This window comes from Eulemur rufifrons, chromosome 14 (genome assembly GCF_041146395.1).
Source record: "Eulemur rufifrons isolate Redbay chromosome 14, OSU_ERuf_1, whole genome shotgun sequence".
NCBI lineage: Eukaryota > Metazoa > Chordata > Mammalia > Primates > Lemuridae > Eulemur > Eulemur rufifrons.
The window spans coordinates 31,026,676-31,048,726 of NC_090996.1; the positions used below are offsets into that span (position 1 = coordinate 31,026,676).

Consider the following 22,051-nt stretch of genomic DNA (forward strand, 5'->3'; position numbering starts at 1 on the left):
AATGGGAAAAAACCATGCAACTGAAGCCCCAGCACGAGACATCATTCCTCAGCAACCCCACTCTCTCAGATGCTCTGGCCTGTCCTTGTTTTCCCCTGCTGGCTGTGTGGCCCTCTAGGGCACTGGGGACTCCCCTCCTCTCTCAATCTCAACGTCTAACCCAGAGCCGATGGCTCAGTGGGTGTCTCCCTTGATTTCTCACTCTTCCTGGGCACGGACAATGTCTGACTCATCTCTGTTTTCCAGTAAGAACCTGGCACACAGTAGGTGTTGATAAATGTTTTCTGAACTAAATGTAATTGGGATCAATGCCCAAAAAGCAGATTCTCTCATTTCCATTGTTTAAAAATACCACGGATTTCCCCTCATGCATTATGTATGACAGAAATTAATGTATCCAGAACTGTTTTCCAATGCACAATTTCCAAAGGCTCTAGTCTGAATTCAACCAAAAATCTGCACGGGAGTTGGGGGGGTGGTGGTGGTAGTTACATCTTGTTAGTGTCTGACCCCTGTGTTAATCCCAGACACGGTCCCTGAAGTGGCACAGGGATAAGGGCCTGGGTGAAATTATGTCCGAAACCAACATTTCCTGATTCCTACTTCCCTAGGCAAGGATGCATTTTTCTGTAGTCTCCTTGTTCCAAGCTCAGTGGCTTTTCCATTCTTCTAGCTCCTTAGAAAAAGGTGGCAGGAGAAAAAGTATAAAGTTGTGGGTATGAGTGCAGGTTGAAGAGTTCCGCTAAGTCAGACTTACTAGTGAGGTGACCCTGGAAAAGTCACTAAGTTGTGCTGACTCTCCAAGCCTCGGTTTCCTCACTGAGAAGAGATCACATCTGCACTCGATGGTCATTCTGAGGATTAAATTACTAGGGACTATATGATCCTAAATTAGGGACACAAGTTTCCATGTGTGCATGTTGCGTACTGCAAAGAGCTTTGGCAGATTCTTCAGTCGTTTGATAATCATTCCTATCCAAGTCCCAGACCAGAGCACTTCATGTTGCCATCTCTTGTCTAGACCATTGCAACAACTGACTGATCTTTCTGCCGCTATCCAACCTCATTATTCCTTCTTTCCAATCCATTCTCCACATAGCAGTGAGATCATTCTTAAAATGAAAGACAATTATGGCATTTTCTTGCTTAAAATCCTCCAGTGGCCACATATTGTGCAAAAGATAATGTGAAATCCCCCCATATGGCCTACAAGGGCCCGCATGATTGTTTCCCGCCTATTTATCCTCAGCTTGGACCCCCTTCTCCCTGCCTGCCCCTCAGCCCAGCCATACTGACATTCTTTCCCTTGAATATGCCAAGTTCCAACAGGTTAACAACGAGCTCGCCAGAAAACAAAACCAAAAAAATCCCTTACTTGTAGCATTGCCATGCCCATGGTGTAAATGCTCTCACCACAGCTGTACCAGGCTACTAACGTGACACCCTTGTCACGTCGGAAAGAGTTGTGCACAATAGGCAATGACAAGCCAATAGAGGCTGGCCCTGGCGCACCACTGCATCTTGCTTCCACATCTGTGGCCCCTTCTAGAACATTCCCCCTTTTCCCCGGACATCTTTCCCTTATTCTGATTTTAAAAGTCCCTTTTTCAAGGAAATCTACTGAATTTCTAACCTGATTTACGTGCCCCATTACTTCTTTGCATAGCACCCTGTCCCTTCCTTTTGTGAAACTTCACAAATAGAATTACGATCAACCCTCCATATCCACAGTTCTACCCCTGTGGATTCAACCAACCAGAGATTGAAAATACAGTATTTTCATATTTCCATTTGATGTAGAACCAGGCAGATATGGAGGGACAACTGTACTTAATTGTCTGATTGATGTGTGTTTGTATTTGCTTTGTAGCAGACTCTTATTGAAGGAGAACCTACATCCATCTTATTCACTCTTATACCTCGGTAGGACCTTTCCCTGTGCCTCTCAAATAGTACAAACCCAAGAAATACCCACAAACAAACCAATCACATGCAATTCTTGAATATCCACCTTGCCCCAGGCAGTTGTGCTGGACACTAACAATAAAAAAGATGAATAAGGCACAGTGGGATCCTCAGGGACTTTATCACTTTATACCAAAAATTAAATTTTAAATTATCGTAAAACTGTTGGATGTGCCTTTAATAGATTAACGTATGTGTGACACACAGTAGGCGTTTAATATTTTTTGAACGCCAAACAAAATATGAACGTTCAATGCACATGTAGCATGTTAAGGGAGCTCTGGTTTTGAGGCGGTGTCAGGAAAGAGGTTACACACAAAGATTTAATAGAATCTCCAGAAAAGGCAATTATAGGAGATATTCAGAATTTAATTCCAGCCTGGAAGGCCTCCGTCTTTTTCTCTCTAGCTTCTTTCCTGATGCCACCAAGCCCAGTTCCTATTCAAACGATGTTGGGGTATCAGAAACTGTTTACATCTCTCAGCTGCAACACTCAAAGAGAAGTCTGGGAACATGCTTGGCCAACGTCCCCACCATGAATAAAAATGATGTGGACCAACTGCCCCCACCTATGAAAACCCAAGTGACTGTGAAGTCAGATTCCTAGCACCCAGCTGCAGAAAGGGCCTGTGAGCTCATAAGCCCTGGGATGGCCCAGGGAAATGATGGGAAATTCAATTTTAGAAGGGCTGTTTGCAAAGTAATCCAATTCATTATGGTGTGTTCATTATTATTGTATTATATTGAGTAATATCACATTTAAGGAGATTTCATAGCATCATAGCCATGCACAAGGGAATATAAAAGCAGTTAATAAAAGAGAGAAGTACAATTTCCCTTCAATGTTAGTTATGCTCCTATTATACTTGGAATAATAATCAGAGGTCCACTTAGCCTGACTTGTGAAGTAACAGATCTGTAATTACCTCATGTCTACGGTGTCATTACCGAAGGCTCAGTGTCAGGACACTGTGAGTCCTCAGAGAGCCTGCAGGACTCCTCATTCCCCAAGTTGGAGAAGGACAATCACAGGGCCCCCCAAAACCATACACTCGTATCGGGGTGAGTTGAGATGCCTGTGCAGCCCATAGTGGACTCTATGCTGGAATTAAGTGCCACATAAAACCTGGATCCTGTTCATTAGAATTTCCCTCTGCCATGGGTGGATAGTCTCCTATTCCAAGAGCCCTTAAATTGGAAAGGAAACATGTCATTCCCTCCTCCCACCCTTAGTTCTCCCTCTGTTGAGCCTGGTGGAAAAAAAATGCTCTGAATATTTGCTGAGAACAATGGAAGATGCTTTAATGACTTTTCCCCAAACTGACTGTCAATGGCTCTAACCAAGCCTTCAGTAGCCCTTGCTGGGATCAATGATTCCAGCTACAGGACAACTCACCCTGGAGCTTATCATAGTCTACACTCCAGCTCCAGAGATGGGCATCAGTTGCCTATCTTAGTTAAGTTCTGGTTCTACTGTCTGTGCCTACTGTTTACAAAGTTGCCACAGTGTGTGAGAAAGCGTGGTGCACTTGGCATCAGCCAGGACTGGCTTTGAGTTCCATGCCCATCACTTCCTGGTGTCACCAGTTAGGACGATCTGTGTCACATTTCTGAGTCTCTGTTTTCCTTATCTGTAAAATGCGGGTAACACTACCTGCCATTAGGTTTAGAATTAATTGCCTTAAATCATGAATACATTGCCCAGCACTGTTGTTACTTGATCTACTAGTAACAACAATTGTGACACTCATTCTTTGACCTCAGAAGAATGTAACATTTACTAATCCTGCTTGGGTTTAAATCAAGGCCAGTACATATGGTCCCCAACTGACAATGGTTCAACTTAACAAATTTTCAACTTTACAATGGTGTGAAAACCATAAGCATTCAGTAGAAACCATATTTCAAGCACCCATACAACCATTTGGTTTTCCCTTTCAGTACAATATTCAATAAATTACAGGACATATTCCACACTTCATTATAAAATAGACCTTGTGTTAGATGGTTTAGCCCAACTATAGTCTAATGGAAGTGTTTTGAGCACACTCAAGGTAGCCTATGCTATGACATTAGGTAGGTAAGGTATATTAACATATTCAACATATGATATTTTCAACTTATGATGGGTTTATTGGGACATACCCCCATCATAATGCAAAGAGTCTTTTGTGAAAGAGATATGGCCCACAAAGTCCAAAAATGCTTGCTTTTTAGCCCTCAACAGAAAGGTTTGCCAACCCCTGATCTAGGCCACAGTTTTGCCTATTTTTGTCCCGCTGGCTTTATTTGGACATCTGCCCTAGTTTATTGGGTTCCAATTAAATTAATTGCCTATATTTTAAAAAGAAAGTTTTCACAAAACAAGCTGGCTTTGATTAAAAAATGGAGAAGTCTAACCAAACATGGCAATGGTGTGCCAAAGTTGAGGACGGGCTGTTCTCTAAGATGGTTTGCCACGGTCGCCAGCTCTCCCTGGAACGTCTTCCTAAGCTCACCTTCCCTGCCTGCAGGGACTGGCCTTCACAGGCATTTGAACATGCCTATGTCATAATGCAAAAGCAACCATAGGCAATATACGAACCGATTAGTGCGGCTGTGTTCCAATAAAACTTTATTGACAAAAAAACATGTAGTAGGCTGCAGTTTGCCTGGCCTAGCTTCTTATTTTAACACTGAAAGCTTGGAGAAGGCCAAGAGAGAAAAGCACGGGCCAGTGAGGAGCTCTGGGTCCCACTGACAGCTGGACCAGAGAGAAAGAAAGACAGCCAAGGCCCTGAGTTCTAGCGGTACTTCTAATCTCCCTTCCCCACCTTCCACCAGGTCCTTTCTGGTTCCCTGTCAAGAGCTTCAGTGATTTAAAACAGAAGGCCCCGAATGCAAGGATTAGTAATTCCTGTCTCCCAGTGGTCCCCAACTTCTATCTCCTGGAGTCAAGGAGACTCTCTGCGTCTTGTCCCTCTACCCCCACCTGTCCCACCCACTGCCCTCTCTTTCCCTTTTGTGTAGCCACCAGATGAATGTCAGCCAAAGACACTGCCTGGAACCCCGGGCAACTCCTGGCATAATTGCTAACCACGCTCCCACTTGCAAGCCAGTTAGAGGGAAGCGGGGCGGGGGGCGGGTGGGGCAAACCCACCTCCTGTCATTGGAGCGCTGCCACTATCACCGCTTTTCTTCGGAAAAAAAAAAAAAAAAAAAAAAAGAGTTAATTTCTCCCCCTAAAAAAGGCCAGGGAACAATCTATTTAAATTATAGTGTTACAATGTGAAGCAAAGATGCAGAAGTCAAATACAATTTGGGTTATAATTAGCAATTTCCTTGTAGCAAGTTTCTCTGGGAGAGGCAGGCTTCCTCTGCCAGCTTGCCAAGTGGTCTGAAGCCCCTTCACTCTCTGGGGCCACTGGATGCCACCATGGGAGGGGTTGGCTTAGGGTGGGAGGGGGTGTGTGTGCGTTTGGTTGTGTAAATTGAGGTAGTTCAGAGCTACACAGAATCACAGGACTGTTAAGATACTTGTCTGTGAGGATGTTATCATGATTGAAATAGTTAGCAGGGAATGTCATTTAGGTAAAGTAAACTACTGCCGATGGGGAGATCACATAAAGTGACTTCTGGATTCTCTCCCAGGACTATGTTCGCATTTACTTAACCCCTGTGCCTCAGTTTCCTCATCTGTAATTTCAGTATCATCCCACCTATTCCATGATGGGTTATGGGGAGAAAATGCACAGTATGACGCATGGCTCACAGGAGACCCCAGCATGGAGTGGGTAAGACGGTGGACCCGGCTGCCTTGGAATCCCATCTCTACACTTATCAGCTTCATGACCTTGGACAATACTCTTGATTTCTCTCTGCTCTGGTTTTCTTGCTCAGGTAACAAGGGGCTAATTATGGTGCCTGCTTCCTCCAGATGCTGTGAAGATGTGATCAGGTCATGCACTCAAAGCTCACAGCACCACTCCTTGGGCATCTAGTGTGAGCTCACTAAGTGGTAGTTATTGTTACCCACACATTCAAGACAGGATAGTTGCGCTTCCTCTGTTTTTCCTTCCTTTCAGCCCCAGAAGTTTTTATTTGGTTTTCCCTATCTGCCAATCAGAATGCTCGTTTCCATTTCTTCCTTTTAAAAGACCAAGATAGCCCGTATTGTTGGAATTCTATGCTTTACCACTCTATGCGTTTTTTTTTTTCCTACAGGAAAACTGCCTTTTCACTTCCAAAACCAGCCTGCAACCCTTCAGCCCTCAAAGTACATTGGTCCTGATGGCCCAATGGTTTGTTTTGAGCTGTGCAGTCTGAAAACCTTGGTTTATGGAGAAAGAACTTGCCCATGTCGCTTCCACCCCAAGGACACTGAGATTGCATAAAGTCAGGTCCTCAAGCCCAGGTACCTTCTGTTCCTGATACCAGAGGGATGGCTTATTTTCCAGGTGGTAATGACCTTCTGTCTGGAGCCCAGATGTCAGAAAGCCCATGAAAGTCTCTGTGGGAACTCCGTGCTGCTTGGCTCACAGCCTCCGGAGAGTCTGGTTTCTGTCCGCGGGGGGCAAAACCCAGCTTCTGAGCACCTGCAGAGCTTGTGCAGTAAAACTGATCCTAGCTCTATATCAAAGCTCTATAATTTGCCAATTTGGCAGGCTGCACATTCCTTAGGGACGCAGAGGTAGAAATCCAGACCCCATGGTGAGAGCATCCCAACCCCGGCACTGGAGTTGGCAGGAACACCTAACACTGCCGAATTTGCAGGGTCCCAGGATCAGCAGGACAAAATGAGATAAAATGAAGACTTTTTTTTTTTTTTTTTTTCCAGACGTCTGGAAGTCTTTGTGAATATAAGGTCCACGAGTGGCTGAAACCTCTGGCTAGGAACCAAAACAGACCAGCAAAGAGATGTGGAGCCTTCAATTGTATATGCCAACATGCTCCTAAAAGCATGGCATTGGAGCTTTGTTTATTTCAGTGCAGAGATAACCCTGGGTAAGTGGATTTTGAAAACTGCTGCAGAATCCATGAGATAGGGGAGGGGGGAAAAAAAAAGGATTGTCAAAGCAAACAGAATACATAGGGAAGGGCATGGTGCAGTGGAAATGCACTCTAAGGACTTCCCTATCCTGGGTTCTGCCGTGATACTCACTGTGCGACTCAGGCAGGTCACTTCCTCTCTCTGTGCCTCAGCACCATGCATGAAGGTGGTAGGTAGACAAGATGGTCATTCTAACATGCTATGAATCTCTGCACTGTCTCACCGAAGCTTCCAAGCTGTCTTTTTTATGAACCTGAGATACAATATCCTTCAAACGGTTAAAGTTCCTAATTTTACCTCTTGCTTATTAAAAAAAAAAAGAAAACAAAAGGTTCCAAGATTAAGTCAGGAGTCATAAACTCAGTATCTTCAGAGGCTAGGCAGATATCAAAAATGAATAAAATAGGAGTAAACGGGAAAACATGTAAAATTTCAAATTGCTGCTTACTCTTGAGAAGAAAAAAAAAAAATCAAAAGATGTTATAATAGAGGTTCAGAAATCCAAAATAGCAATGATTGGATGGACTGAAAGGGGCCACTTCCTTTGGAAGGACCATGTGTTCTCTAATCTGCCACAAGGTCCCCACCAAAGCGTTACATGACATCGTCGTGCCTGTAATTTTATAATCCCCACATTAATGGAGAAAATTAATTATTTATTTTACCTGTGTCTCTAAAATAACCTGATCTTTTTTAAACATTCACGTTATTTGCCTTGACCTGAGAGTATTTGAGTCTTCAACCCCTGACACATGTGATCTTTTCAAATATGTGCAATGAAGAGGTTAGTCCAGGTGAATTCTTTGGCTTCTTCCAGCTCTAACACTCCAAGGTTTAGGCCGAACCATCTCTGAATCCTCTGTTAACAGAGAATGGCTAACTTCTTTCTCCAGCCTTGATTCAAAAAGAGCACATAATTCATATAAACTCACTATGAACCTAAACAGTGTATGGCCACGAATTAAGGGCATAAAATGACGGCTGGCTAATGAGTGACCCAAACACTGCCCACAAAATGAATTAATGCCTGCTTCTAAGTTCATCTAAAAACAAACAGAAGCATAAAACCCTGCCAAATGAGGCTATGAGCTATGCCAAGGTAATTCAGGCCTTTGTATATAGCTCATAGACAGCTGACTTCATCTTCAAACTCTCCAATCATTATCACAATGATTTAAAATTATACTGTGTGTTAATACTTGCCCAAGACTAACGACTCAATCAAAGACAGAGACCGCTTAGTCATCCTGAGAGGGTAAATTGATGACAATAAATACAGGTATGAATAAGCACAAAGTACCAAGTGACGGGAAGGTCACGATGAGACTTCTCAGATGGCTGCAAGACTCGCAATGGAAATTTGTCAATGAAGTCCCCCTGAGGACACATTAAATCAAACTCTTAGAAGATGCCTGTTCTTTCCTCATTTAGCAAAAGCAAGGTGTCCTCAGGCCTTACAAACAAACCTTCAGTCATTTATTTCTCGAATAAATCCTACCTTGTTTGCCCATGACCTAGACTTAGGTCAACGGACAACTTGTACTGATTGGTTGTACTCAGATGTGAATGACTGAAAAGTGTTTGTCTATAAATAATTAAATATGAAAATTACTTTTAAAATAGATCTGGGAATTTGAGTCGTAGCTTGATTCTTAACACAGAAAATTTCACGATTCTTATGATGGATTTATTCTCCTTGGAAAAAAAAATGTAGTATGAAGAATTCAGGACCAAGGAGACCACTCTGATTTCTTATTACGGATAACGTGATTTTCTCATCACTATAATGGTCTGTCTGGTAGAGTGTTTGCTAAGTGCCTGTCACCGTGCTAACCCCTTCCTCGATTCATTATGTTATTAGGACTTCACAACTTCTGTCAGTCTCACATATACATAAATGAAGAAACTGAGGCTCAGAGAGGTTATGTAACATGCCTGTGGTCCCACTCCGGGCCAGAGCTGGAACTCCAAGCTCTGTATCGAGATTCTACTCTGCTTCTCCTGATAATACCTGAGGATATTCGCCCAGTGACATTTTTTTTTTTTTTTTTTTTGACCTATCATGAGAACCTTCAATGCTGCCAGAATTGAAAGCTGAAGCCCTAGAACTAAAAAAAGGACATTACACACACGGGTCTTTGATGCTCAGAGCCTGCTGCTCCCCTCAGACGCGTCCTAATTTGGGATCAATCGCGCCTTTTAGTCCCTCACGACCGGCCACTCTTCGGTGAACAAGGTCTTTAGAACAGTGAACGGGTCCTGGTACTGGGTAATAACAAAGGCCTTTCATTTATCCTGAAAGCCAAGGGCCATTTATTCCAAAGAGTATACAGGAGGCACAAGCTTAATACACGAGCTCGTGAGGATACAAGAGACAGTACCTGTGTCTTCAAGTTAAATGCGAATCTTAGGAAAATAGAACTGCTATTGACAAAACAGCTCAGCCACACTGTCATCTGAAAAGACAATTTTAAAGTCACCGAAACATGTTATTGGAGTTTGCTCAAGGCACGGGTCTCAAACACGAGTGATATTGCACACGCTTGGGTCTGCGGGGGCCTTCCCCAGGGTGAGCTGAGTCACTCCCACACAGAGCGTTCCTTGCTGCCATAGCAATCTATTCAGAAAAGAGGCCAGTGTGGCTGGGCATGCCTGGGGGATGCCTTCTGGACTTCCAGCCCTTCAGAATTCTGGCCTTGCGTCTGACATGCCTGGTTTTGAGCTCCAGCTCCTACCTATTAGCCACCCTGAGCTCTAGTGAGTTACCTGCCTCAGCCAAGAGCCTATCGGGGCAGCTCCTCTGCACCTATAACGTGGCTTGATAACACTTCATACACACTATTTTTAGGGCAGGGGAAGAGTCAAGATGAGTTGAGATTGGGCATGTAAAGTGCTTAAAATATAGTCTGACATTTACTGAGCAAAAATTATTATTTTTGAAACTATTCTTTCTTGCTTCCCGTTTTGATGTCCTTACTTGCCCTATTTTTAGACATGGCATCGTTCTACGATTTTGCCAAACTTTCAAAGTAAGTATGTGAGGCTGAAATCCTCCACAAAGGAAAGGCCCCCTGGTGCTCTGGAACCCCTCTGATGGTTGTTTAGAAGGGAAGCGGAAGGAGGTTTGAGGAAGAATGGGAATGACAGAAATAATAAGAGCAGAGGGGTCCAATGACCAGCATGAGGTCCTTTAGCTTGTAAGTGGTGGAGCAGGGGCGGATCCTGACAAATCTGGGGCCAGGAACTTAACTGCACCTGCTTGTCTAAATTAGACAGCAGGATGGTGAAACTAGCCACGGGGAAATTTAAGATCTCCTGCCCTGACCTCAGGCACTGGGCATCGAAGCCATTGGCCAAGAAACTTTCTAGGGGACAGCTGGAGATTGGAGAAAGAGCCTGGGCTTTGACATCAGGAAGACATGGGTGACATCCTTAGCCTCTTTGTCTCTTTATTTCCCCAGTGCAAAATGGGGGGTATTAATAATAGCATTTAAAAGGTTTGGTGTGAGAACAAAACAAAACAAGGAGTGAAAGGATGCCTAGCATAGTCTGTGGACCAAAGCAGGCTTCCACCAGGGACAGCACGCCTTCATGTTTCTTCTCCCTGACACCAGACAACTTTTAAAATACTTTCGTTTGCCAAAGGGAGGGACAGCCATACCCAAGCACACACAGTTGAAATGGCCATGAGCCAAGAGTTTGGCCAGCGCACTGTGTTGGCAAGAGCGTGGGCACCAGGCCTTCTCAGGTACTTTCCATGAGGATGCACATTGTGCAAACTCTCTGCAGGTAACTGGTCAATGTCTGCATTTTAAATCCGTGTACCTTTTAACCATTCCAGCACAGAGACTCTCAGAGATGGACAGCAATATGTATGCCTAGCTCCTTAGTACAGCCTCCTAGGGAATAACAACACTGCAAAATAAAACCAAGAAACCACTTCCAGTCAATCAGCGGGAGACCCTTGTATGTAAGAATACACACAAATATGAAAAATAATGCATCGGGATCCCCAAATACAATACAGAATGATGTCTCAGATATACAAGGGTGCCAAAGTGGGTGCCTGGTAGATTTCAATTCTGTTATTTTGAGAGTGGAACCAGTGAGAAGTTAGAAGATATAAAGGTTGAATTCTCATCTGAGAGAGAAGCAGGCATATGCTGGCAGTTGCATAAAACACTTCTGCAAGGAAATGTAAGGGATCAGAGACTGTTACTTCTGGCAGAGAGACTAAGAACCAGGGTTGTGAGTGCTGGGAAATTTTAGTTTTCATTTCATATCCTTTTCCAATGCTTGACTTTTTAAACCATAAGCCTGAATTGCTTTAATAATAATAATAGTAACAGCTAGTTAATAAAAAGGAATATACTGAACAAGTTTTCCCTATTCCTTAGCTATTTCATTGGCTTCGACATCAGAGCTGGCACGTAAAGGGTTAAGAACAGGACATCATCACCAACCAATATCTTATCTTCCTAAAAGTATTAATGAACTATCTAGACACAGGTAACTCTGCAGTGGGAAGTGGCTGAGGACAAAGAAGAACCTGGCTCTTTAAGTAGTCCTTCTCCCTCTTCCTAGAGCCCAGAGCTCAGGGACCCAGCTTGGGGACCCACCTTCCTTCTCCCATCAGGGCTCCAAGCTAGCGGGAAAGTGGTGGGAGCCTTTTAAACAGACTGCAGAGGTGTTAAAAATAGAAGTTAAGTTGCTATTGGAGATACATGGAGAATTCACCACTTGCAAATCTCTAATTATAATATGTCAAGAGTAAAATACCTTGTCAGGAACAGGATCTAATATAATACAGTATTGGCTCTGTCAGCACAGTGATCCATGATGTGTTTGGAGGCCTACATTAAATAGAAATTCAGCAGAAAAAATGTCCTGCAGGGACTCATCCCGGCCCGTGGGGGACTGAAAGGATGACCTGGTAAGTCTTTTCTGTCTGTATTTTGCTTAGCTCTGGTTGGGAGCTCTGGGTGCATTCTGCTTCCCTTCTACAGATTCTGCACTTTGTGTTAAATCATGTGCATATATTAGATGTTCTTGGAGCCCAACAGATGGATGGATGTTTTCTCTTACCCAAAAGTACTCAGTTTCTCAAAGAAATAATGGCCTCCACACTGCCCTTAGAATGACATTAAGCATCACAGAGATATACATCAAAGGACAGCAAGTTATTCCAGGGACTCTCCTATCGGATGGGGAATGACTTAGGTGTTCTCCCAACAATAACTCTGTATACCAAAAACAGGGCTGTGTACCTAGGTTTGGGGGGAACCATAGTTCTGACCCAGTTTGAGGTTAGATTCCCTCTGTAGGAAATTCAGAACCGGGAGGGAAGAGAAGGTGCGCCCAGCAAATGCACCTGAGTGGCAGGGGCCACTGGAAGTAAACTGGTCACAGACCACGTTCTGCTGGTTCAGAGCAGGAAAAGACAACTAAGAACTGAGTCACAAACAGAAACAGCAGCTTATTGTTTTTGTTTGTTTGGCCAAAGAGAGATAAGTATATGCGTACGTAATCATCTGCGGCAGCAAACCAGAAAACGAGATGGACCCTTTTGTGATTCCCACCCTTACCCAAGACCAGTTAAGAGTTTAACTCCCAAAATTTCATTCAGAATCAGTCCCAAAGCCCACCTGCTTCAGCCTATGATGGCTGTCTTTCCTTTAAAACCCCCGTGAGAGTGGGCACCATTCAAATGTCACTAGATAATACAAAATAACCGCTAGCTGGTATCAGCGCACACGCACATTCTCCACACTGAGGTGCCCCCTGCCACTCAAATATGCCAGGGATAGGCTCAGAAAGATTCCTTGACAGGTTTGCCCAAAGTCAGGAATCCTTCCCTTGTTTCCAAAGTCCTCTTCTCATTCTCTTGTCCATAGACAATGTTGCCTTCATTAGTGAGAAAATGAAGGCAAAACTGAATGATCTCCTCGTCATCTCTTAACTTTGGAACTTCACTGCATCCTCACACATTTACTCTTCCTTTTCTTTTCTGTTTCACAATGAAAGTGCTTCCAAATGTTCTCAGAAGCCATATTTGGAGTGAACCGAAACAGAAAACAACCCAAATACCCATGCGCAGGTCGATGGAGGAATAAACTGTGGCGTATCCACGCAACGGAGCAGCACCCAGCAAAGCAAAGGAGCTACGGACAGACACGATGATACAATGAATCTAAAAACGATGATGCCGAGTGAAAGATGCCCAATGAAAAGAGCATGTATGTTTGATGTCACTGACATAAAATTCTAGAATCTACAAACTAAGCTACAGTGAAAAGAACAGATCCCATGGTTGCCTGGGAATGAGGCAGAGGACAGGGAGGGGACGATGACAAAAGGGCAAGGGGAGACTTTGTAAAAACTTATCAAAGTGTACATTTCAAACATGCAGTTTAGTGTATGTCAATAAGGCTATAAAAATTTTAGTGTTTTTTCCCTAGATGACCTACTCCATCCAAATACCTATGGCCCTATTCCTTCTTATCCCCTCTAAAGCACTTCGTCCCTTTCTTTCCTGAATCATAATTTCCTATCTCGTTTCCCGTTCCATCTGTGCCCTGCAGGGACTATATCATTGGCATAAATCAGTGAGCCCAAATCAGCTGCCCCACACACTGCTTTCTCTGACCTCTTTGCTCCTTGGCTGCTGCTATGATGGGTGGTAGACACCCATCTATTCCTGAACTGTCTCCCTAGCATCTCTCCCCACTACCCCAGCAAAACTGCATTCTCCCGGTATTCAGTGATGTCCAAACAACCAGCTTCGGTAATGTCTTCTTAGTGTATACCCTTGGGGCTCCCAGGGCCCCGCACACACCTGCTGGAACCCCCAATCTGAATATCCCATTGATGTCTTATTTATTCAGTAGCTCCTCTTCCTCCAAACTTCACCCTTAAGAGGTCTCCCGTGCTCTGCGCTTGCCTTTCTCTTCTCCCCCTGCACTTAACAAACATATCAATCTAAGCTGCTCCACGCAATGGCTCAATATACTACCTTTAGGTCCGACTACTTCTGTCTACTCGCTTCCTTGAATGAGTTGTTCTGAAGGCACCTTTTATCCAGGATGCTGGTGAAATGATCCTTATTCTATGTATTTGGGTATGAAGCTCCTCTGTGGCCCCAGGGCTGACGCTCCCATCTCAGCCTCAGCCACTGAATGAAGATGCCACCACACAAGGCAGGGAGAGGGAGGGACTCCCAGGGCTTGCACAGGACTAACCCAACAGCCCTTCATGGATCCGCTGGTTGTGATGACAAGAGCCTGAACGTGCAGGCAGAGAACAGAGGTGCACAGAGAAGCAGAGATGGATCCTATTGGCCCCTGACAGATGTGTGCTAAGAACCAAGCTGGGTCTAAAGTGAACTTTCCCCCTGGACTTCTTGCTGTGTATGAGCTAACACGTTTCCTGCTGAGTTTTCAGTTCACTCTGCAATGTATATTCCTCCACTGACGATTCTGAGGCAGACCCCTCAGAAAGTGTTTTCTCCTACCATCATCCCAACACATAAAAGCCGTGAAAAGAACTTTGCTCCAGAATTTGGCACATTATTGTAATTAACAGAACACATACCCTGTGTTCTCTAGTGGACCCAAATCGCTTCAAGGGAAGAGAACTTGTCGGCACATCGTTTTATCTCGCTGCAGAGCCCGGGGCACGGTAAACACTCAACATGCTATTTAAATTTCATTGTGTTGATCTCTGAAGTGCTCTTTTTGCAGGATAAGGATGTTGAGGATCTCAACTTCTCAATTGGATTAAGATTCCTTTGAGCTAGGCATCATTAAATCTTTCTTCTTACATCTCATTTCATATCTCTTCTGGCTTAAACTCTTTTCAGTGGTTTCCCATTTCTGCTAATTTGGAATCTGAACCCTTTATGGGACCTACCTCACCTGCAGGATATAAAATCCCTGCTAATTGCTCCTAGTTTATTTTTTGCCACAGCACCCCCAGACCCCCCTTCTCCATGCCCTAAACACACTGGCCTCTTCTTAGGGCTTGGAAGAAGCTGAGATCTTTTCAACTGTAGGGGCTTTGACCTTGGTATTTCCTCTGCCTGGAATGCTTTGTCTTCTCACCTTAAACATCATCTCCCTAAAGAAAACTTCCCAGACCACCTGTTTGCAGGTAGCACCTCTGTTCTTGTTTTTTGTTTTTAATCTTCCCACAACACTCCCATTTTCCTTAAGAGCATCTATCACACCTGGTGGTCAGCACATGCTCACTCTCTGCCTCTTGCACTATGTTACAAGAGGGAAAGATCATGTTGCTTGGTTCAACTGTATCACCTAATATAAGTCCTGGCCCTAAAGATGCTTAACAAGTATTTGTGAATGAATGAATGAATGAATCTTTCATAGTCGTTAGCTTAATAAATAATGTCTGAGTTTTTTTTTTTTTAAGTCTGAAAATAACTTACCCAGACACTACTCCCACTGATTATCACAATATAACCAGCAAACTAGAAACAACAATACCATCACTACTGCCAGGTAGTCAACACAAAAGCAATAAACACCTGCTAAGCCAACAAACCCATTTAATAAAACCATCCCTAAGGGACAGCATCCAAAGACAAAAAGGCCATAACAGCACCGTTCACAAGAGCCCAAAGCAGGAGATAACTCAGATGTCCATCCGCAGATGAATGTGGTACCCACAAAACGTGGTATATATCCAGTGGCATATTCAACGTAAATGAACCTGACAACATTACGTCAAGACAAAGAAGCCAGACACAAAAGGCTGTATACAAAGCAAATTGGCGGTTGCCAGGGACTCGGGGGAGGCAGGATGGGGAGAGTCTGCTTAATGGTTACAGGGTTTCCTTTTGGGGCGCGAGTATGTTGTGAACTAGAGAATGGTGGTGGTAGCACCGCGTGGTGAATGCACCAAATGCTACTGCCTGGTGTACACTAAAACACTTAAAACGACAAATTTTACATGATAGGCATTTTAGCAAAATAGATTTAAAAAGCAGATGGTGATTAAAAATGTCAGAATGGATACTGTGTCTTAAAATCTCCAACGCTAGCCTTCAAATAAACGAGGTACCAAGCAGCAAAGTTAGTCAGTGGTTACCTCTTACGAGAGGAAATAGATCATGGTTCAAACTCATGCACTCCTTCATAAATACTGGTTTTCAAGAAGCCTGCGTGCACAGGAAAGAGCAGAATTGCCTTGCACCTAAAAACACTCTAGACTACGGGCTTGGCGTGCCCAAGCTTCTAAAGCATTCTGCAGAACAAGGTTTCCCAAATGTGTGCTCCACACAGATGCTGTGCTATGCATGATTATTTTAGATGATACACACATGAACACTGTTTAATTCTAATATAATTATTTTTTGTTTAGGGTTATCTTTGATGAAGGGCCAATAACACTAGTTTTTATTTAAAGGGATGATAAAATATTTCTGCTGCTTGCTTGTTTTCAATCCATTTGTGGGGAATAAAATTTACTCTTTTTGTTGTATAAAGTTGTATCACCGGCCGGGCACAGTGGCTTACGCCTGCAATCCTGGCACTCTGGGAGGCCAAGGCGGGTGGATCACTCAAGGTCAGGAGTTCGAGACCAGCCTGAGGAAGAGTGAGACCCCCGTCTCTACTAAAAATAGAAAGAAATTATCTGGCCAACTAAAATATATATAGAAAACATTAGCTGGGCATGGTGGCGCACGCCTATAGTCCCAGCTACCCTGGAGGCTGAGGCAGGAGGATCGCTTAAGCCCAGGAGTTTGAGGTTGCTGTGAGCTAGGCTGAAGCTACGGCACTCACTCTAGCCCGGGCAACAGAGTGAGACTCTGTCTCAAAAATAAAATAAAATAAAATAAAGTTGTATCACCATCACCATCGAGATACAGACAAGTTCCCTTAACCACCAACGTGCTTTCCTGCTGCCCCTCTGTAGTCCACACCTCTCCCTACTCCTTGGTCCATCAATAAAAAGGGAGAAACTGGGGTCAAACACAGCAACATGGGTGAATTCTCAAATGCATTAGTTAAGTGAAAGAAGGCAGACTCAGAAAGTTGGGGTGGGGATGGGGAATAGCCACAAGCAGTCATAAGATTTGTTTTCAGGGTGATGGAAAAGTTCCAAAATTAGATTTTGGCGATGGCCGCACCACTCTGCAGATATACTAAAAATCAGTGTGAGTCGCAGACCTAAAGCAGGTGAATTTATGGTATGTCAATTGTAACTCCATAAGGATGTCACAAAAACAAAAGATTCCATTGGGATGGCATTCTGGGAAAAGCAAAACTATCCAGAAAATAGATGAATGCTTCCCTTTACAAATAAAGGTAGTTCGTGAAAAAGCGTGTTGATTTAAATAAATACCAGGAAAGAATACACATAGATGAGGTCAACTCTGGGAAGCTGCTATGATAAGGATGGTCTTAGGGACCCATTTGACGGCCACAGGCCAGAGTTCCTTGGTGGATGAAGGTGCACCCACCCCTGCTGTCATTCCCAGGGCTGGGGGCACCGAGCCCCTTGGAAAACACCCTGCCTGGCCCAGGCCCGCACATCCTTCGCGCCCCCGGGGGAAGGCGCCCACTTACTGTGGCGGTGCCGGAGACGGTCTGCGCGCTCGTGTCCGCCGGGCTCGGCTCGGAGTGGGACTGGGCGGGGGGGTACAGGTTTAACGTGTGCTCGGGGACGGTGGTCTGGCCTGTGTACTCTGGCGCGGGGTGGGGATGAGGGGCCGTGTACTCCGCGGGGATGCCGTTCTGCGGGGGAGCAAACTGAGCCGAAGCGTAAGGCTGAGCCATTGTGTCAGGGGCAGCTGCTGCTTCCTGATTACCCTGAAAAATCGACAAAGTGGAGAGAGGAGAGAAAATCGTGAGTAGGCACCAAGCAGATCCTTGACCCCCAGCCCCGCGACGACTGTTCCCCAGACACCTTCTAGGAGCCAATAATCCCAGGTGCCGATCACCAGACCCCACGAGGAAAGAGTAACTGCCACGTACCCCCATTTTACAGATGCAGTAACTGAGGCTCCGAAAGATAAAGTCACTTTCCCCGAGTCACCCAGCCTAATACTCAAAGACTGTGAGGATGTGTCCTACTGTACTGACTATTTCTGACAGATCCTTTTTTATTTCGGTTCCATTTTGGAAGCTATGAGCATGGAGTTGTCCACAGTGACAGCAGAACCTTGATTTGATACTTATAAAGTGCCAAGAGAGATTAAATTGAACGTGTGTTCTTGAGAGGAGAGACAATTTATCTAAGCATTTGAATTTAATCAAAGTTTTATGTGACTTGGCTCACATAGTGGACGCGGGAGGGTCCTTCCAATGGTCCCAATGTGTGTGCGTGTGTGTGTGTGTTTGTGTGTGTGAGATGTTCCCAGTGCCCATATGAGGAAGCCGGCGAAAATTTAGGGCCTAATTAGGACAAAGATGGCCCTCTGCGATATCCCCATTTTAAGCATTTCTGAAAAATATTGGACTAACGCTGAGCCTCATTAGTCGATGCCTCTCTGTCCCTAACGCCATGTCTTATTTTTTCACAAGCGCAGAGGATTACATAACAATTCACGCTTCAGATCTAGGCAAAACATGCAGTAGGATAATTACAGCCAGTTCAAAAAAAAACAGAAAAAATTAAGAAACACAACAGAAACTTGAATTCAAATGCTTCCATTTCAGGAAACATCAGTCTCTCTCTCCACCTCCACCCTGACGACTCTGCCACCCTACACTACACACACACACACACACACATGCACACACACAAACACACACACGCGTGTGAGCACACACATACACACACAGAAAGCATAAGAAATTATAACCCCAAGGTCTGAATAACCCATGGTCTCAAGAGACAGGATTGCACAGTCAGAAAGAGAGAGAGAGGAAAAAAAAAAAAAAAACATTAAAGCCTAGCAATTAAGCACACCACAGAGCTGCTTCTCCCATCGTCTGTGGTCAATTAGATGTGACTTTAGGCCTCCTATAATGATGCGAGGGTAGAAATGTCAGAATTGCTCAGTACCTGCCACCAGCATTCCAGAGTCTCATCCTCTAAAGCTATGTGGGCCCCGAAGAAACATGAAGGCAGAAAGTAGGGAGAAAAAACTTTGTTCTCAGAGCAGCACACAGAGCTGGCGCATTTGTTCAGAGGGGACCGTAATTAGAATGTTAAAGATGACACTTGGAAGAAAACTAAGCTTAGGATAAGTTTAAACGTTTTACAAGAGAAAACATTCTCGTCCTGCTCTCTCCTCCTGCAAACGAGCTTCTCCAAATGTCTGCACCACTGGAGGCAAAAGTGCACGAGTGTTTCTCTCTCTTTTTGTAACATTTTCCTGCAGCAGTAGGGGGGTGTGGAGGGTCTGCCTGGGCCGAGGCTGGAGAGCGAGACGTGAAGATTTAACCCTGTGTGTTTTGGGGAAGCCACAAAGGATATTTAATGTCATTGCTGGTCAGTCTCCACTCCCGTTTCTGCAGGGACAATACCCCAGATTCTTCTGGGAGGACGTCCCACTCTCGGGCCTTGTGGTGCCGGGGCGGCTGAACCCAGCCTCCCGGTCCCTCTAGGTACAGTCATGTGACACCAGCCTGCCAAATTGGAAGGTTTCGCTGCCATAGTCATAGACTGGGACTCACGCCCATCTACCTAGTGAGTCAGTGAGTGAGTTATGCCCTAGTCACACCAGTAAGAACTTGTCACCCCAGGATTTTGCTGCAGTTTGGGGAAGGACTTCTCTTTCCACTGTGATTGGCAGCTATAAAAAGAACCTAAGCCCGGAGCTGCCAAGAACTGCCCCTTAAAGAGGATCTGCCTATGGCTGAAGCCAATGCAGAAAACGAAGCCAAAACACTGCGAAACAGGTATCAACTGAGTCTTGGTGACATCATGTAACATCTCGGATCCTGCTTTACCTGCAGTTAGTAACGCCCCTCTTTGTTTTAGTTACACAAATCAGTAAATGTCCTATTTTTAACAGCTTTATTGAAATGTCATTAACATAAAAATTATATATGCACGTAAGGTACATAATTTGATGTTTTGATATGTGTATACATTGTGAAATGACCACATTCCAGGTAATTAATATATCCATCACTTCTGTGTGGTTACCATATGTGTGTGTGTGTGCGGCAAGATTTAAGATCTATCCTTTTAGCACATTTTAAGTATACAATATGATATTTTTAACTCTCATCCCCATGCTGTACTTAGATCTCCAAAACTTATTCATGTTACACAACTGAGAATTGGTAGCCTTGCCTTATTTTGTTTAAGCTAGGTTTTCTGTTACTTACAACCAAAAGGGTCTTGACTGATTAAAAAAAAAAATTTCTCTGCTGTTTTATAACTCCACTAGCATCTTTTCCTTTTCTGGGCTTTTCAAGGAGCATTTCCTTGTGTACAGAAATTCCCTAGTGATGCCGCTTCCCTATGGCTGACCAAAAGCCCCAGAAATGTTGGGATCTTAAGGACCGTCCAAAGGGAAATTCATCGTGCCGGGGTTGGCTTCTGCCCAAAGGTCTGTTTCTGCCTCCCTGACCTTCCACCTGGCCTATCTCGGAACCAAAAGGTAGACCTGTGACAACTCCAGGTGTGGCCTCATAGGGGAACACAGACTGATCGCATGAACAACTGCAGAGACAAAAGTCACACAAACACAAGGGTTTCCAGCAGAAAATGCTTCCACCAGGCACAGAGAGGAACAAGTGGCTGTTCATCACTGCAGAGCAGTTTCACAAAGATTGACCCATTTCTACAAGCTCTTGCAAAAGAGCAAGGGCTCCCTGCTAGGGTCTGAGCTCTCTGTGTGTTGGGCAGAGAAGGGACCTGCCCTCAGGAAGCTCACGGTCGGTTAAGGGAGAACAAGAGCTCCATCCTCTCAACACCACCATGTCTTCACTTTCACTGCCCGCCTCTGCTTGTGAAGCTCCCGCCACTCCCTTGCTTGGCTAGTCCCTGCTTGCTCAGCTCCGGATCAAGAGCCCCTCCCCTTCAGCAAGCCTTCGTGGACACTCAGACTAGGCAGCTGCCCACCCTCTATGCTCCACCACAGCTGGTGGCCAAAGCTCATCTAACGCCAAGCACGACCGTCACCTTTTTGTCTGTCTGCAAGCTCTATGAGGGCAGGACTCTGGGCCACATTCCCTGTCCCATCCCCAGGATCCAGCAGCATTCTAGCTGCAAAGCAGACACTTACAAGCGTTTGCTAAGTGAATGTGCGCTTGGAAAATGAACTCTGGGCTCCACAGAGCTGAATCTGGCTGCAGGAGATAGGACGGGAGGTGTAAGGGAGGACTTGGCAAATGACTCATGGGGCAAATCTGGCCCACTTGTTTTTGTAAATAAGGTTTCACTGGGACAGGGCCACCATGCTCATTTGTTTATTGTCTATAGCTACGCTTGCACTACACAACGGCAGGGTTGAATAGTTGTGGCAGAGACGAAGCAGCCCACAGCCTAACAAACCGTCTACTCTCCTCTGGTCCTGTGCAGAAAAAGTTTTCTAACTGCCTTGGCAGAATATCCTTTGATATGGGGACACCAGTTAAGAAGCCATCCTTGCATCAGTAGTTTAGGAAGGCAACCAAGGCAGGGTGCCGGTTCGTCTTGGAGAAACACAGCTCTGAGGATGGTGCAAAAAGAGTGAGTCAGAATCTTTTTTGGAATTTGCTTTTCACCACCCGATCTCTGACCTATAAACATGCACAAGCACAGGCTTCGAACTCGGCAGGAGGAGGCTCATGAGGACAAGAACATCATGGCCTCAGAATTCTATGCTCCGTGTGAAAGGCAGCTGCTTCCCCTCACCACCGCTCAGAAAACAACGTCCTGGGTGCCAGGCACCATGCTGGGCACTTTACAGCAGTAAGTTCTTAAACAGGTGTGACTGCTCCCCGGGGGACATTAGGCAATGACTGGGGATGTTTTTGGTTGTCCCGACTGGGGGAGGATAGGCTAACGGTATCTAGTGGGCAGAGGCCAGGGATGCTCCTCACCACCCTACGGCCCACAGGACAGCCCGCACCGCAAAGCATCATCCAGATCCCAACGTTA

The 22,051-nt window shown here is 44.9% G+C and overlaps 1 protein-coding gene across 36 annotated transcripts in view; it reads right to left on the bottom strand.

Annotated features, from left to right (window-relative positions):
- Positions 1 to 22,051, bottom strand: part of RBFOX1 (RNA binding fox-1 homolog 1) — a 1,926,172-nt gene that overhangs the window by 151,671 nt on the left and 1,752,450 nt on the right. For 35 of the 36 annotated variants that reach the window (XM_069486148.1, XM_069486147.1, XM_069486173.1 and 32 more), the window contains one exon: positions 17,578 to 17,820. In XM_069486148.1, coding sequence (XP_069342249.1) covers positions 17,578 to 17,820 — 243 coding nt within the window. Of the gene's footprint in view, positions 1 to 11,501; positions 11,508 to 17,577; positions 17,821 to 22,051 lie in introns of those variants that run through there. The other variant, XM_069486185.1, reaches the window with a different exon arrangement.